Raw genomic sequence first — 17,275 nt, 5'->3', positions numbered from 1 at the left:
CTCTTAAGGATTGTCTTGCGTAAGCATGCAGCACCCCGGAGACATGACTGCAATCTTTGTATCGATATTAAGGCGTTATGAGAGGCAGGATATCCTGAAGTATAGGAAGCTCTACAGCTGTCATCTCGTCTACCCTCCTTCAGGCGAGACAAAACCGCCGCTTTCAGCAGTACGAGGCGAAGTCTTCTGCATGAGAATATTCTCCGTGTAGCGCGGCCAATGCAGTATAGGGACCGACAAGCAGTTGAAACGAGTCACCCAAGTGAAATTGGAATGGATAGGTCAGCCGCCGCAGCCTTGCCCTAGGAGCTACGATCTTACTATGCGCGTTCACCCAAGAATGGGTTTGTTTTTTGTGCGGCAGCGCCTGGGCAAATGAAGCTGCTTTACTCGTCGTTTCGAAACTGGGGCTGGATTTATGAGTTTATCCCGACATCTCTACTAGTTAGGAGAGAGCAGACGCTAATGAGGCAGGTAAACCGCTTGCCGAACCTTTGTCTCGTCCGACGCAAAGGCTGTGAGAGGGGGCGGGAACCAGGTTGGCCTTGGTCAGAGACCTCCCGAGAACCGAAGTGTCGCTGGCGCCACTCTCACAGCAGAAGTTACGTGTGAGGCTTGGTGGTCCACTCGCAAAAGGTTCTCGCGAAATTTTCGTTGGAGAGCAACGGGAGAGGTGAAATTGTGCTGTAGTACTTCCGGCAGAGTGCCAGGTGTGCTAGCAGCAGGCTACCGCCAAAACGCAACAGTCTCGTTAAGCGGCACTCTCACATGACCGGGAATCTGTTGAGTTGTCTCGCTCGTGTGGCTTGTGGCCTCTCACCAGGACCTGTTGTCAATGCTCGGACAGCAGGCAAGCATCAGGGAAGGAGCAGTATCCTCGCTTGAGAACCCAATAAAGGTACAGACTTGAACAGACGAGCAGGCGCCAAAGTTAGGACAAGGGTCTGATGCGATCCTATCTTCGAAAGGTTGCGCGTGCCTCCGAACCACCTCGGACTACGCCGGCCACTGACGCATTTGGGTGGCTCTGAGAATTCAGAATTGAGGACGCCCCTCGCTGTGCGGATACCCCGCTAAACGGCAGACCCTGCGGAGCCTTCTCTATGCCTAGTACTACAGAGTAGCGGCAACGGGAGGAGCTGCGTCTCTGCATTCTGAAAATGGGGACAGTTCGAAAGTGTTTTGCTTCGTGTGTACTCTTCACTCACATCAGCAAGATGAGCTGGCGATGGCCATCCGGCGGTGGCACACGAGAGCGTTCCGCAAAGCCGAGGATGTGTGGTGGAAGGGGTAAGCCTTCTCGCAGTCATGTATACGTAATGTAATGGGTACTGTCCTGCCTGTAAGGGCTCCTTGCAGGATACAACAAGCAAGTGTCTGAGCGTCCGGGTCGGTGCCTGCAGGTGGAATGGTCTGCTGGATGTCGAGGAACTGGGCCGTTTAGCGGGCGAGGCGCAGTTTGGAATGGACTATTACGACTTGTGGACTCAGAGTAAGCACCTTTGCACGCCCAAGGAGCAGTACACACGAAGGGCTAAGCACTCGGAGCAAGACACATGAAGCGCGAAGCAGGACTCGAAAGAGTGCTGCGCCTAGGCGCTGTCACTTTCTGGTCCAGAAACAAGCCACTGTAAACCGGACAGATCCCCGCCACCGCCGCCCATCTGAATCTCACGCTTCTTGTTGAAGCCCGCTGACAGCGGACACTGCTGCTGCCGACGCGCTCCAGGCAACAGGAGAAACGTCACCTCCTAAGGTGATGTGTACACAGGCTAAGGCCCTCTCGAAACAGCCATAGTTGGTTTCTCGGGAAGCCACTTCACAAAGACGCAGTGCCAGCACGAAGGGAAGGGGCGAAGCATGATATATAAGCGCATAGCACTAAGGCTAGTATTCCGGCGGCGTGATAGCTCCGCGGCACCAACTCCTTTCATGAATAAAGAAGCACACCACCCTGCGCGTCGAGACTGAACTGAAGGGTAGTTGGTGTTCTGTTTTCTCAGAAACAACTCGCGAAACAGAAAAAACAGTGGTCTTTTGTTCGCAGCTCTCAGGTCAACGAGGAGGGACTTCTACAGTTCTTTTGTCAAAAAACAGCAGGGTACGCTCATCCCGGAAGAACAGGGGAAACGTCTATCTTTTGTCACGGAGCTGGCGCTGACTGTAGGCGCTAGCGCTGTTGCTGCATTCGCGTTCACCGCTGCCGCCACCCTCTTGTTCGGCTGGATGCAAGTAAGGAGAAAGACATAAAAACCAGGAGAAAGGATTTCATGCTTGCACTGGTTCTCTGGGCGAGCAGACAGAGAAGAAGACTTGTAATGTGGTGTTGCAAGTTCAAGGGATATTCTGGAAACTCACAGTTGACCAGGCGGGGTGCGTGGGCAGTCCGGGCAGAATTCTTTTCCATACATGGTTGCGCTACCAAGGCTTTAAAAAAACTTGCTGCCGTTGCTCACACACACTGGAGAGCCGCGACGGTCGAGAATAGGCGGTCACGCTGAGCATAACTCTGTAAAAGAGGGAACCAGACGAGCGGTGTCAGTGACGTATCCTTGAATGACATGTGTCTCCGCAAGGACCAACCCGGTCTGCGATCGGTGATACTGAAAAGCAGGCGGAGAGGGGACTGGCTTGAAGACCACAGCTCCCTCCGAGGCGCTTACCTCTCTAGGGCCTTCGGCGGGAGTCACGCTTTCCCGCCCACGTAGTAGGAAGTGCAGTACTGCGTCAGGTGCTTACAGGGCAACAGGAACCTACAGCTGAGAAAATCTTTGCTGAACTGCCGCGGGCAGACAGATTTTAAGCCGTCGCTGCCTCCGCCGCGACACCCCACCACGGAAACGGTCAAAGTAGCGGAATTTTTTACGGCCCTGGCGGCCTTCGGCTCGGTGCCCAGGCTCAGGTGCACTGGTCGGATTGGTCCGACACCGAGAGTAAACTATGAGTAGAGGCAACGTGCACCCGCATGAGGGCTCAAACGAGGGCCGCGCGGCCGAACGTGTTCAGGATGAAACAGCCCGTAGCTGCCGGCGTGAATAGCTGGGCACAGGGTGTCAGCCCCACGGAGCTCTTTGGTAAGGTACCACCACCGAGAATCCGAATCTACGAGACCTAATAGTTGTGGTGGTTGGCACGTGGTGCGTCGACTGTTATCCATTGGCGGAGACGGAGAAACCCGCGGCAAGGCCTTCGGGGATCCACTGAGGCGGCTCAATTCCCTGACGGGCTGACTTTCACTGGAACCGATTTGTCGCTCTCTCAAAGTGAGAACCCCTGGAGTTCACTCCTCCATCTAACTGTGAGCAGCAGTGGCGCGAAAATGGGTTCGGAAGAACTCGGAAGCGGGCCCTGCTGACGCTGCTACTTGTTCGTTACATCGGGTGTTCAGCCGCATAGAAGCTGTCCTCCGGAATTCACAGGTACTTGCATACGCTTTAGAATGCCCTCATGCCACAATCCCAAGAAGCTGTCTTGTCTGGCTTCCCAGCCGGCTTCTTCTTCGCCCTTGCGGCAGTGAAAATAGGGACCGCGTCCGACGGAGAAGACGAATCACCCTATCTCCAGCCAGTTACAGGCAGTTCCTGTCCTGGCGCCGCACACCCGTCTAGTCCGCTTATAATGGGATTCAGTCAGCACCCGAGAAGCTCCCCTAGTACCCAACCAGCTACGGGGGAACCCTCTGATGCTGACCCCTCGTACTGTGTGCATAGCATTGACCGGTGCAAGCGTTAGCAACGGCGAACTTGCTGGAAAGCTAAGGTGCAATCAAGAATGCTGTGTACAACACAAACAGTGAGGTGTCGTAACAGTTCTACTCTGAGGTGCTCACGGCACGCCTCAGCCGATACTGTTTGGCCCTACGTGCCTTTCCACGGGACTTCCTCGAAAATAACCACGGAAGCCCTGCATGCTGGGCTGCTTTCCTTCGCACCGGTCGGATTGCCAAGTAGTGCATCATCCCTGGTTGACAGGAGTGGTTAGCCTGGCTGTTGGCGGAGAACATAAAGATGATCCCGCATCGCAGTTCCCAATACTAATTCTTCCTTCGTCTCACTGCGTCTACTCCGAACCGGTCCCATATTTTACCACGTTACACCTCGCCATTTCCATATGCCGTGCCGTGAGGATCTCTACCCCCTGTTTTGACGATGAAGCTGCAATGTGGTCAATGTGCCATCAGCTCATGCATCGCTCCGAGTTGCGATGTCAAAAACACATGTTAGCGTCCTTGTGGTGTCCTCGGCGCCGGTCCCTTATGTTTCTTTTTATCGCACCAGGCGATAAGCATTGAAGTAACAACAACTCGTCTCAAGCAAAGCCAGGGCCCGCAGCGTGGGCCAAGTGAACACTTCCTACATCCGTGACCATGCCCTTGGCGAAGCTAGTAAGGGATGCCAGGGCACTTAGGGGAACTGCAATGTTTGAACAGTAACAGTGCCGAGTTACAACGTCTCTTCATTGCCAGTGTGAGGCGCCTTGTGCGATAAAAAGAAACACAGGGGACCAGCGCCGAGGACACCACAGGGGCGCTAACGTGTGCTTTTGACATCACGACTCGGAGCCATGCAAGAGGCGGTGGCACACTACTTCGACCACATTGCAGCTTCATCGTCAAAAACAGGAGATCAAAGCAGTATCAAACATGACTGCCCGACCGTGCATGTGCATGCAGAAGGCAACCGAGTGTTTGGCGAACGCAGACATCGAGTCCCGACTTGCTCCCTCGCTTGTAACTTTGACATGTCGCGCCGGACTAAACAATAGGCTGTGCAGCGCATTTGCACTTTGCTCTGCTGACACCGGAAACCGCCGCGTGTGGTGCTATCGCGTCCAACACGTCAGAGGCGTTCTCTCGACCGCCTCGGCCAGCTACAGCTGCTTTGGCATGTAAAGCAGTCTCCCATTCTGTCCACATCCGGTGTCGCCTCTTGTTTCTTTTTCTTAACAAGCCCTGGACTCTCCCAACAGGGCGCTGAGGACGTACACTGGGCTCCCGCAACCTTTTCCGAGATAGGGCTGCGTTACCGTTGATCGCGGCTGTTACTCGGGCTGCTGCTTGTTTCGTTTTGTGTGAATCTAGATTTTTTCCGGTGTGGTTCTTCTCATTCCAGGCAGTTCGCACCCCTGCTGAAGGCGTATTGTTGGTGGAACGGTCTCCGCTCCCAGCCGGGACTAGTGTTGCTGGGTTTAACCCAGTGTGCCGGGGGTCTTGATTGAGGAAATACGAGTCCGTTTTGTCACTTCCGCTTGGCAGCAGCGTTGTCAGGTCTGATCAGCTACATTCCACTTGTCAAAATGGGAAAACGCAAGGCGAAGGCGCCTCCCAAAACAAGAAAGATGCCCAAGCTCGACAAGGAGTTTGAGTGTCCCTTCTGCAGTCATCCCCGTTCTGTCGGTGTGAAAATGTGAGTGTTTCGGGCTAACCTTTTTGGCGGCAAATTTTTGCATGCCTGAGGCTGACTTGGTGGACACTGGACATATTCACAGGATTTTGTATCAGAATAGGATAAAAGTTCATGGCTCATCGGGTTGTAGCCGGCGTTGCGGGCCTTGTCTTTCCTTGAGAGCTCTCCCGTTGCGAACCTTCCTACCACGATAACTGTATTTATAGGTACGCGCCGTCTGTCTGTTTATGGAGTCGCCTGTCTCTGCACCACGCTGCCTAGCTTTTTCACCTTGCTCTACCTTGTATGTCTTCCTTTTCTGTCAGGGATCGCGGCCGCGGCGTAGGCGCTTTGACCTGTCGAATATGCGGAGCGACTTACGAAAAGCGCATCAATCGTTTGGACGAACCTATTGATATATATGGAGCATGGATCGACGCGTGTGTCTCCGCGAATGCGCAAGCAGCGGAGCAGGCTAGGCGGAAGATCAGTTCACTCGGAGCGGACCCTTTGGGTCACTCTGGTGGGTCTCCTCAGATCGATGCAGAATCCAGTGAGCCACGGTTTGGGCGAGACGGAGGGCCGGGGTCTTTGCGGAGACCGCTCCATAGTAGCCGGGATGATATAAGGAGTAGTATCAGTAAGAAAAGAATGAGAGACGAACGGGAGAGTACGCGAAAAAGCGTCGAAACTGGAGATGAGGATTCACAGGACGAACTAGATGATGAGGCAGGAGAGGCATACAGCGAAGATGAAACTCGCAAACGAGCTGAGGCGCCACCCAGCGGGTCACGACTTAAGCGGCTGCGCATGGCTGGAGACAGGGACGACGATAGCAGTGAAGAGGAGGACGTCGAAAGTGGTGGGCGTACTGATACCAGTACTTCCAACGCGGCAGTCGAGGTGTTAGAGAAACTGAGACGGCAGCAGGGAGATGAAGAAGACGTCGATGGACGAGTCCGGGCAGATGCGCTTTTTGAAGACGACGAGTAAAGTCTAGTTCTCAGGGAGCCAACTTGCCCATCATCATTTTTGAGACCGGGGAAAACGGGGACGGAGAAGGCACAGGCACGCTAGAGATGGCGGCCTAGACTTGCTTTAGAGATGGTGAGTGACGTAAACATTACGTGGAAAAGGACGTTTCGAAAGTCTTTTGTGCTGTTTTCAGAAGAGCTGAGGGTTCATTTCTTAGAAGGGGGAGACTGAAGATGGAAAAGGCTAGTCATGATAAATCCTTTCAAAACAGAGCGCAGGGATGTCAACCTACGATGGAGATATTAGTGTGTAGCTCACTTGGTGCCACTCAAGAGAGTTTTTTGCTGGCTGGATTCTCGAGGAGTGACTAGCAAGTAACCGTTTGTAGCGAAACGCCGGCATTCGACAAGCACGGCCATTTGAAATCGATTTGGCGAACGCCCGTCTCTTCACGCTAACGGTTCGACAGTCACGTGACTAGGCAAGACGAACATCTGCTCTGAACGCGGCAAAGCACATCACTGCTGTTTTTTTTTTCTCACGGACGTCTGTGACGAAACCGTGCTCTAGTAGCCTAACGCCTCGGAAGCGAAGTGGATTTTCATAAACGTGCCGAGAGGAGCGGAGATAGACACAAGGCGTCTAAGCGCAGCACTGTGAGTGAGGCTGCATCATCAGCAAACTGGGGCTTCCACGAGCCTGTCGGAGACCATGCTTTTTATCTGTTGGTGGCCGACGGTCACGGCAAGTTACAATGTTCAGCTATCTCATAGACGTCACAGGGGTATACTATCACCCGAGAATGGATTCACGCACTTCGCTCGCATTCAGTCTACGGCAGTAGAACACACCAAGGACCGGGAAAACATTGAGCAGCGCTTCTGATCCCCTGAGGTGTCTCCCGTACAAGCAAACAACACGAAGTTCTGTCACCCCGACGAACCCACGTGGATTTCGACCCAGTCCGACAGCTCGTGGAATGGTTCGCTGCAAGGCGGGACTACAGGCACCTCCAATCAAGAAGTTCCCAACGTGACTCTTCCGCCATGTGTGATCTAGCTACCCGATCCGTTTGAATGGTTGAGTGGGCCAACTCGGCCCCCGGAGTTATTCTGATAGGTTTGCAACACGGCAGTAGAACACACCAAGGACCGGGAAAACATTGAGCAGCGCTTCTGATCCCCTGAGGTGTCTCCCGTACAAGCAAACAACACGAAGTTCTGTCACCCCGACGAACCCACGTGGATTTCGACCCAGTCCGACAGCTCGTGGAATGGTTCGCTGCAAGGCGGGACTACAGGCACCTCCCAATCAAGAAGTTCCCAACGTGACTCTTCCGCCATGTGTGATCTAGCTACCCGATCCGTTTGAATGGTTGAGTGGGCCAACTCGGCCCCCGGAGTTATTCTGATAGGTTTGCAACACTTCGGACAAACACCCGGACGAGTTTCAGTCGGCTTCGGGGACCCACACGATCCAGAGAAGATGACATTTCGGTGGGGTCGACGACCCTCGTCCGGGTTTCCCGAAGACCGCGACTTTGTTTGTGAACCTTTAACGTGTTTCTGTTCAGTCGGCTCTGCCTTCCTGGCCCCCCCAGTGGACACCCGGCCCAGCATGGGCATAAACATCCACTGCCAAACTATCGTTGTCGGAGCAGAAGGCATTGTCGACTAAATACTTCAAGGTACACAAAGCGCCGCGTCCGCGGAGGAACCCGTTTGGGTCCGGGAACACCGAAAGAAGGAACGGTAAGTAGTTGGCCAGGGGACAAGGCTTGCGAGCCCGGTCGCATCACAACGCGGGGATAGAGTACCCTGAGGTTTCAGCAATTGAAACCGGCAGAGGAACAACCGGTCCGTCGCAAGCCAGCTGCTTGAAAAACGCAAAGAAAGACGTGCGCATTACAATGGAGTGAAGAGCCACTGCGAGCCTTGCCGAGCTGCAGAGCGCTCCCAGACGATCCTTGCGTCTTCGGGCTAGCGCGGCAAGAAACAGCGGAGCACGGACGAGCTGTTCAGAGGTGGATGGCCCCGCCGTCCGTGACCGTGCGTACGAGGAGATATGTCTGGTCAGTTTGATGTCACCCCAACCAGAGCCTTCACACTCTCGACACTACGTGTCAGCGGAGTGAACGCGCTTGAAGTGGCGTAGAGACCCGATGTCTTCTTTACCGTTGATCCCCCCCCCTGCGGCTACCCGTAATCGAGTCCACTGCGTCCTCCGAGTGGGCCTCCGTGCAAGCGTGTTCCAGCCTGTAGTTTACACTTCAGCTAGCTCCCCCACAGCTGTCTTCTCAAACTGCGCAGGCGCCACCGAGAGCATCCGGTAACCCGCTTTACCTGTTCAGAATCGCGCTGGTGTACTTCTCTGGAAGATAGGATCATCCCAGAAATACAGTGACTAGCGCATTTTCCGTCCCTGTCTCACATACACTGCAGACCGACGGTTATACTTCCAGGGTGCGTAAACCCTGAACCCTACCTGGGCATCACGGAGTGTTCTATCGGGCAGCGAAAGCCCCCCACTGTTAGAGGAACACGAATTCTGAGCTCCCTAGGGTCACCACCCTGGTGACGTATGCCTCACTTCGAGACACCCTGCTTGGCCCCTCTTCGAGCTTGTCTTTTGTTCCTGCCCGGGACCCAGGAAACTGTGCTTTAGTGCGAACAGAGCGCAGACTTCGAAATTTAAGAACCGAGGTCAGCTTCCAGTACACTTGGCAGACCGCATCACGGTTTCGCAGGCTCGCTAAAGTTCTCGTATGACTGACATCGGTTCTTTCGTGAACTCTGCTAGTGTTTTTTGACAGATCAAGTTCCTGCATCCGAATCCACGCTGAGATGTCACACTGTGTGTCGTCTGATGGTGCATCCTGCTACAACAATCTCACGTGTCCAATATTGCCGCACTCTCTCTTAAGCAGTGCAAAGTTAGCCAGGCGAGGTGGTTCACCACCACAACATAAGGACAACACAGGCGCCGTTGTACATGATTCATGTCACCTCTTCAAAAAGCCTGGCACTTGACCAGCCGGCCCTTCTGTCCGCTGTGCAGGAAGACCAAACAGGCGGTACATCCCGCGAACACCCGTGCACCACCCGCACGCACGTGCAGCTGTCCAGTTAAAGCAGTCAATCTCGCCAGCCAAACCAAAAGAGAAACTCCCTCCGCGCCGATTGTAGCTCGTCACGTGTCTACACTCCAGGCAGCGGAGTCGACACACGCTTGCTTGTCCGGACACCACACCTCCGGCTTCTATTCTCCCGCCTGATTCCTCCTTCCTTCCTCCCATAACACGACAATCTAACTACACCATTGGAGGCCTCAGCCCATCCAGAACACCTAGGAGGTCCCAATTCTGTACACGCTCGTAAAAGCAACGGCGTGCGCATATCTGAACGTACAAGCTACCCCGCAAAAGGTACACCGCAGACTCACTCACGTACAACTGTTGCTCCACTTCGCGCAACCTCCTCTTCTCCCGCTGCCGGGGAGTCCTGCCCAACAAAAAGGCGGTGGGATGAGCAAAACCCGAAGTGCCCAAGAATACTAGGCACATCATCGAGATGAACCTTATTGTCTAAGTGCAGCAGCGACACCCACGATGCGCCTTCGAGAGATATCAACCCTCTTCTTTACCGCGCAGCTCGATACACCCTAGAGTTCCCCTCCATGCCGCTGCCAATCGCACTGCGGAAAGCATGCCTTTACTCCTGCTGAACAGTCACACTCGAAAAAATTGCTCCCGTCCCCCCCCTCGACCCCCAGTGACTCGCCTCTCTTGAATCAGAAGACAGACTTCGCCACTACACTCATCTTCTTACTTTTACTGAACGTTATAAACGCACAAACATATTCGGTATACAGCAGGGTGAGAAGCCCCCAGAAAAAATAAAGGATACCATCGTCATCATCATCATGCGCCTCAAAAATCGTACGCAAGAGTCTACTTTTGGTCGCCGGTGCCCCTCAATCAACGAAAGAAAGGTTTACGCACCCTGTTCCAATGGTTCTCAACTGTTTCTCAAAGACTGTTCTTTTATTCCCCCGACAAGATTCAACTGGGATCCTGTCCTGAAGAATTCGTCTTCACTAGGGGAGACTTGCGAGACGCTAGTGTACCCCCACTCCGTAATCGTGAAGAAGGAGCTGTTACAGCTGCTGGACAAAGAGTGGATCTCATCCAAAACCCAGAGAAAATACCTCCACTATCGCCTTTGCGAAGTTGGACCGCCGCATTTCCCGCCAATGATCCAGCTACAGCGGCAGCAGCTGCGGCTGCAGAATCAACACTCTGGAAGCTGCTGGACTTCTCAGTGGAATCCTAAGAAGAAACAACATATATGAGACAGTACCACAACGCCAATCCGTGTCTTTCCTGAGTGCCGTAGCCTACGTCCACTCACGTATCATGCTTCTGTGTAACAACGTATATATGGTTTTATCTTGTGTGGTTACTGAATGAAAGCGTATAGACACCTCTCTATTACTCTTGTAACGACATTCCAAGGACTATGCTGTTGTACCGCCGTGATAGATGGTGTTGATATGTATGTTTCAAGAGGGAAGAAGCAATCGATCTCTCCACGTGTGCCGAGGATCGATCACTAAGGTGTACGACTTGTATCCACAGGTACGGTACATTCATACATGCGTACACGGTTTCCTGTGCTAGAAGAGGACAATGCTTACATACTAAGCGAACAGACGAGAAAATCCGACGAAATTCTTGAACCTACATCTATCATAGCCCAAGAAAAGACTAAAGACATATCTAGAAACTTGACTGAGGGACATATAGAGATGACTTATCACCTCGGACGGTAGTAAGTAGTTCTTGGCAACCGACCTACCTTCTCCGTCGCCTGACGAAGAGATTCTAATAGATCGGAAACATCATCCGTGTCACCTAAGTAATACCTGTCCAGGAAGAGAAGCAGAGAGAAAGGCAAACAAAGTTTCTGCAATAATACAATACAGTCAGATCACATGCGGGTGTCCACCATCAGCAGAAAGGGCTGTATGTACGGGCACATGTTGAAGTCAAGGCAACTTTGCACCCGCACATATGTGCACACTAGAGAAGTGAAGAAGCATATCACTCAGGCAGCTACTATCCATATCACTGACAGAAATACACGTAAGGAAAGGTATATACATACGAGTGCATACATAGGAGATAGCCACGGGCGGGGCACGTATGAGCAAAGCCAAATTCACGACGATATGGTAGACATGACTAAGAACTTGTTGCCTGTCCGAAGCAAGCAAGAAAGACATTGTTGTTTTGACCATAGTGTGAAACATGATCAACCCCCCCACCTACAGAGCAACCAGAGGTGTTGTCGATAGGTACGACCAAGAAATGTGTGTCCCTAACTTCGCCTTCAAAAGGAGACACGTTTCGTTAGATCTACACCAGTGGATCAGGTTTAGGTTGTGGAACAGAGAATTTAACTTCGAATCTTTTCTGCAGATCTCACCGAGCATTCGATGGCTTCTTTCCGACAGTACATGTGAAGAAATGCGAGCTGCTCTTTTTCTGCAAGCACAAATAATGGACTCGATATTTCAGCCGTATCCTTCCAGAAAAAAGATGATTGAAGAGGATTGCTATACACCTACATCGGGTTCAGGTAGCATGGCGCCCCCACCTCACTCGCACTTCTTCATAGGAACAACACAACGTTCGCAGTTGTCATCCTCTCTATCGGCATGTGTATCTATACAACGCTCGAGCATAGCGTCTCCTACGTATGCGAAACTCATAGAGCCCAGCGAGAGAAAGGACACGCACTAGCAGACACACTGGGACAACCACATCAGCGGGTGCGGTGATCCAATGCGACTCTGAGGAGATAACCTTTAGGAGATGCATAAATATATGATATGCGTAGAAGGCTATGCACGGAGTCTGTCTGAGAAACCCTTATTCCAGAGGGCCACGGCATGAGGAGAGTGGGAGGCATGAGGTCGAGAGAACAACCGGTAGCTTTGGATGAAATACGTGAGAAGACCAGGATGTATGAGGGTGCTATTTATGCCTAGGTTTCCACTTTACGTCATGTGTGGGCATCAGCCTGTTGCAGACTCGACTGAAGAATCAAGTAGTTCGCCTCTCTATACAGCCGAGAGAGAATGTCCATGCGATATAGGAAGAGGAACAGCTATGCATATAGACAGAAGTACACATGCACTTCGGGGCAGAACTTAGAGAGAGAAAGATCTTGGTAGATATCTGTTCCGAGGTGACAACGTCGATTCGAAGCACCACTCATTGTAACAAATACACCGGCAAAAAGGATATGTATCTCGATGTTTTTGACACAGATCTACGTAGATATACTTCTCTGTCTGAGGCCCCCATGCAGCGAAGGCGTGCATGCATTGGACTGCCGTGTCCGGCAATTTTATGTGGATGTTCATACTCAGGCGTGTTGACTACTCGCTGTTCCATCACGAACCCCCCTCAAAGTACGAATCTGAGATGACGACAAAACTACCTGACCATGCCTCTAGAAACCCATGTGAAAAGAGAGAAAACGTCGAAGAAGTATGCGAAGAGGCAGAAAAGTAGAAGAAGACTGGTTTGCAGAACAAAAGAACACCTTCCCTTCTTCGGTGTACGTAAGTAATTCAAAGCACGCTCACAGCCTTGACTCTGTATCACACGGTCACATGTATATGTATACGCATGCAGAGCATGATCTGTAGACTATCTACTGAACATTCCTTGAAAGCAGAAGACAAAGATCAAATCGAATCGACACCACCACAACTCAACTCCATACACGACTTCTCCAATGCTGAAACTGTCCGAGAAGTCGACCTGAAAACGAGCCATCCACCTACGAACACTCTGCACCTAGCGAACGAGAAACTGTATATATACAAGGCGCCAAGATAACGTCGGCATGAGAAACTGAGTGAGGTATAGAGGTGGAATGAAGAACTACTCTAACCTTTCCTGCAAGATTTGAACCTGATCCAGCAGCGACTAATCCACCTGAACTTCCTGCATTTGAAGATCCGCTTCGTTTCAAGCCTTCCCCTCCCCCACTTCCTGCTCCAGGTCCCCCCCCTAAATCTCCACCCCCAGCTAGCTCTCCACGAGAAGAAGAACCATGATAATGATGAGGGGGAGCACCACCTGCCATGCGGAAGCAGTTTTCATCTGACTGAAGGGCGACCCGTCGTACGAAGGAGAGACGCAAGGACGAAAGAAAGAGAGAAGAAAGCGAAAGAAATAAGGTACGAACGAACGACATGAGAATGACAAAAAGAAAGAAAGGCATATAAGAAGAGAAAAAACATCGTGCCGACAAGCAGATGGATTGTGTCGATAGAAGCCATAGATTTGTGTAGATACGGACAGATAGATAGATAGATAGATTAAAGATAGATAGATAGATAGATAGAACCGGGATAGTACAGCATAGAATCCTGTTTCGGAGGGAAGTAGCGATCACGGAGAGAGGATTGTGCTTTTGGAAAAGTGGTCTATAGCCTGAAGGCTATAAGACAGAAAACAGATAGATGATAGATAGATAGGTCAAAGAAAGATAGAAACCTCCGGAACTCCATGTGAAGATAGTGTAAAAGACGACGACGGAGTATTCTTGAATACGCTGCTAACAGCCCCTGTAGTCAACTGAGACAACACCAGGCGGAGCACTCTAACGAGCACAAGCACTGCATGCGTGTCCGCATTTAGAAGCCTCTACGGAGCCACCCACGAATCTCAAGCACTCCTGCCGTTCAGTCAAGCGAAGTTTCAGAAGGGACGAGACACCCTGCTCCCTACATTCGAGACGTCCTAGCTCATCGTAAGCCTAACTAACTTGATTAAGGAAAAAACATGCCACCGAGCTAAGCTGGAGAAAAGATAGGTAGCAAACTGTAGAGAATCTTTCCTGAATGAAAGTGACTGAATAGAGGGGGGTCTGCGCGAGACGGCATGGCTTCTACTAATACAAGACGAAATGCGAGGAAGAAGAATGTAAAAACTCACAGATACAGAACATCGTCGGAGAATTCGATCCTTGGGTTGAGGGTGTCTATACAGCCCACTGCTGCCTGCACCACTGCCTTCAGGTAAGGACACTTGATCTCCATCCTCTGTCATTGCATTAATAACTGCGAACATGTCTTCATCACTTCTGAACGAATCGATCCATAAATAGAGACACAAAACGAAGGAGCCCGAGAAATGACTTACAGCCGACGAAAAGAAGACTAGATAGCACCCCAGCTTTTTTTGCACACAGACAGCATCAACACATGCATGATGACTGAGAGACGTAGAGTAAGTTTCTTTTGCTTTCGCACGAAACGAGTGAGATTCTTTCTCATGAAAGGAATCAGAGGAAAGGTCAGGGGAGCAATGTGAAGTTCTCTTACAAGGGTCACGATGCTGTATAAGTGTAGTATCTATCGATCAGCTCAAGCCAACTCCCCTCCTGCAGCATGCTGCACTCCGGACTTGAATGTCTAAAGAGATGAGAAATGTATGTATGAAAACATTAGCTAATATTTATGTATAGATATATATTTATATAGAGCAGCCAAAGCTGCACACTATGTACTGCGGACATCTGGACAGACACGGGTATTCGTTCCCTGCTTCTCGAACGTCTATATCGGGAGGTCAGCACAAGCCCACAAGGAAGGATGCGTGCAATACATGACATGAATGTGAATGTTTAACCAGATGACTATTCCTCTATCTATGTGTATACATATGTACGTACAGTCACTGAAGAGACACCTACACACTCACCGGAAAATACACCTCCGGCAAGAAATAAGCAAGCTAAGTGGCAAGAGACAGAGTACGAAGAAGAACAAGAAAAGGGATGAGAAAAGTGAACTCGAGACGATAAGAGAAGAGAGAAGAGAATACATAAGTCCAGCAAAAAACAAAAAGATGCGGAAGCCAGAGCGGGTGGTGTGACCAGTTCTTCTTACCGATCGTCACCGACGCAGAGAATGAAGTCTACATCTCCATGAAGATTAGAAAGTTTGCGAAGAACTTTCTCGACCGCATGCCCCTTGTTCACACCCCGGAGTTTCACCTCGACATAGCCCTTACCACTCATGACACTCACTGGATAGCCAAAGAGAAGCTCACTGCAGAGAGATAGATAACCATAGGAAAGAAGACAGCAAAACTACCAGGCATATGTATCCTGCCAGGTGTCATCACTCACGAGAATACTGCTGGATTCTCAGTGCACGCACGCGGCACTCGCCTGAGACTATTTACGGTCTTGTAAGAGACAGGCGAGGTACCATGTAGGGCCCGTAAGAGAGGTCTTTCGAATACAACATGTGCAAGAACATGTCGTACTAGTCAAACATACGTACACAGGTACTCCATAAGACATGGCTAGCCAGATAGCCGTGTACGCCTGTCACACATACAAAGAGCCGTCATCATACATCCGCAATAGACCTACGACTAGTACTGCTACCCCTACTATCCTAAGACAACAAGAAGCTGTCATTCTGACATGAGACACCACTATAACATTTTTATGAGGATTACACGCATGCGAAAAGAAGGCGAGTCCAGCCCTCTTTACGCACTAAGTACGTGGAAAGACTTGGGAATGAGTAAAGGCTTTGATCGACCCCCAAGCGCGAAGGCGTGACCCGGTAATATTCCTAAAAAGCCAACGACTGACCTTTCAGTTCCTGTTACGTGTGGGGTGTTTGAAGGAGAACGCCGATGCGGTACGCACAGATCTGGCAAGTATCTACTATACTCCGATGCTTTCAAGCGCCTGTCTACTTGGCTATACTAATCCTACTGAACCACGTACCTACTTACGTGAAAGTACCAACAGGATCAGTATACAGTCTCACTGAAACAGAAGAAGGAGTATGACAAAGTCTAGATCAGCCGTCCTTGGACCCGCTGCATGCAACCCTACAAAGGTACTATGTGCAGAGCTACATGCACGAGTCTCCCTAGCATAACATAAGATAGACTGGAGAAACGCATATATAATCTCTGAAAATAGAGTGCTGCCTCAGTATCAGTGATCTTCATGTCGCTTTTCATGCTATCTCGTAATATGAAGAAAACTCCTCGTCCGCTTCTTTCCGGCTTACCTGAGGTAATTCGACAAATCCTTAGCCTGCATGCTTCCAAAGTCAGGATCCGCATCTCGATACTGGAACACAAGTGCGCTCCCCTATTGAATGAACACCACCGCACAAGCAAATGATCTGCATGCATTAAACTTCTTATAAAGTCGTTATGACGGCACCATCAGATCCGTCACCTCCCTGTATTCATCTCTAAAGGACGTCAGCCGTAGCCGGGTGTTAAAGCTTACGAGGAGGGCCCATTAAACGCAGGAACGGACGGAAGAACGTCTACTACGTCCGCCCAGCTAGAAGTTCCTCTTATACGCTGTCTGAAACGTGTTACCCACCTCACTAGAGACTCTACATAGTTCTGTAGTACGATCAAATTACACCTTACTCAAGATAGACATAGCTCAGCGGGCCTAGACGTATAGTAAGCTATAACCTGACACATTGGGCCACATATCACCATCTCTGAACACACTCTGAATGTTGACTTTAGTTCTAATTCCCCGTGGAAAACAAGCGATGCCCTTGTGAGGCTTCATATCCTCTGCAGTAGCTTAGTCAATTTTCTGGAATTGACGCTTCCTCCGATCCCGCCTAGGACTGCTGACTGGACTCTCACCGCAGATGACAGAGCACAGAAAGATGCTGAGATAGAAAATGAAGACAACGACTGACCTCACTGACAGTGTTTAGACTGACGCGAAGCAAACTTACCTTATTCTCAATGAAAGATCCTTGAGTGCGCTTTACATATTGAAGCATAAGCTCAATAGCCACTTGCTTCCATGTGAAATCTCTCTGTCTAGACA

The 17,275-nt window shown here is 50.8% G+C and overlaps 3 protein-coding genes across 3 annotated transcripts in view; 2 read left to right on the top strand and 1 right to left on the bottom strand.

Annotated features, from left to right (window-relative positions):
- Positions 1-391: 391 nt before the first annotated feature.
- On the top strand, positions 392-2,440 carry CSUI_007490 (uncharacterized protein). Its single transcript, XM_068067635.1, has 5 exons — positions 392-474; positions 824-898; positions 1,214-1,290; positions 1,404-1,492; positions 2,055-2,440. Exons 1-5 carry the CDS (start codon positions 466-468, stop codon positions 2,159-2,161), a joined length of 357 nt encoding a protein of 118 aa, XP_067920391.1. The 5' UTR covers positions 392-465; the 3' UTR covers positions 2,162-2,440.
- A 2,320-nt stretch (positions 2,441-4,760) lies between these two features.
- CSUI_007489 (transcription elongation factor 1) lies at positions 4,761-6,584 on the top strand. The gene is made up of 2 exons (XM_068067634.1): positions 4,761-5,405; positions 5,711-6,584. The coding sequence occupies exons 1-2, from the start codon at positions 5,296-5,298 to the stop codon at positions 6,375-6,377; spliced, it is 777 nt and encodes a 258-aa protein (XP_067920390.1). The 5' UTR covers positions 4,761-5,295; the 3' UTR covers positions 6,378-6,584.
- A 3,835-nt stretch (positions 6,585-10,419) lies between these two features.
- The window catches only part of CSUI_007488 (trehalose-6-phosphate synthase domain-containing), a gene marked incomplete at its 3' end in the record, with an annotated part of 12,450 nt that continues 5,594 nt past the window's right edge, over positions 10,420-17,275 (bottom strand). Inside the window, exons 7-14 of the mRNA XM_068067633.1 lie at positions 17,181-17,275; positions 16,479-16,561; positions 15,330-15,491; positions 14,374-14,521; positions 13,325-13,540; positions 11,846-11,904; positions 11,216-11,282; positions 10,420-10,686 (exon numbers count right to left, since the gene is read on the bottom strand). The exon at positions 17,181-17,275 is cut by the window's right edge and continues 48 nt beyond it. Coding sequence (XP_067920389.1) covers positions 10,420-10,686; positions 11,216-11,282; positions 11,846-11,904; positions 13,325-13,540; positions 14,374-14,521; positions 15,330-15,491; positions 16,479-16,561; positions 17,181-17,275 — 1,097 coding nt within the window. The remainder of the gene's footprint in view (positions 10,687-11,215; positions 11,283-11,845; positions 11,905-13,324; positions 13,541-14,373; positions 14,522-15,329; positions 15,492-16,478; positions 16,562-17,180) is intronic.

The sequence above is a fragment of the Cystoisospora suis genome (genome assembly GCF_002600585.1).
Source record: "Cystoisospora suis strain Wien I chromosome Unknown contig_3954, whole genome shotgun sequence".
Lineage (NCBI taxonomy): Eukaryota > Apicomplexa > Conoidasida > Eucoccidiorida > Sarcocystidae > Cystoisospora > Cystoisospora suis.
The sequence above is the reverse complement of the archived record's forward strand: the minus strand, read 5'-3'. Positions and strand labels throughout refer to the sequence as shown.

Excerpts from the sequence above, each read along its gene's own strand:
- CSUI_007490 (XM_068067635.1), top strand. Across the intron at positions 899-1,213 it reads CGCTTGAGAACCCAATAAAG|CAAGATGAGCTGGCGATGGC; the intron begins GTACAGACTTGA and ends CACTCACATCAG. Across the intron at positions 1,291-1,403 it reads GAGGATGTGTGGTGGAAGGG|GTGGAATGGTCTGCTGGATG; the intron begins GTAAGCCTTCTC and ends CGGTGCCTGCAG.
- CSUI_007489 (XM_068067634.1), top strand. The coding sequence starts at position 5,296 with ATGGGAAAACGCAAGGCGAAGGCGCCTCCCAAAACAAGAAAGATGCCC. Across the intron at positions 5,406-5,710 it reads CGTTCTGTCGGTGTGAAAAT|GGATCGCGGCCGCGGCGTAG; the intron begins GTGAGTGTTTCG and ends CTTTTCTGTCAG.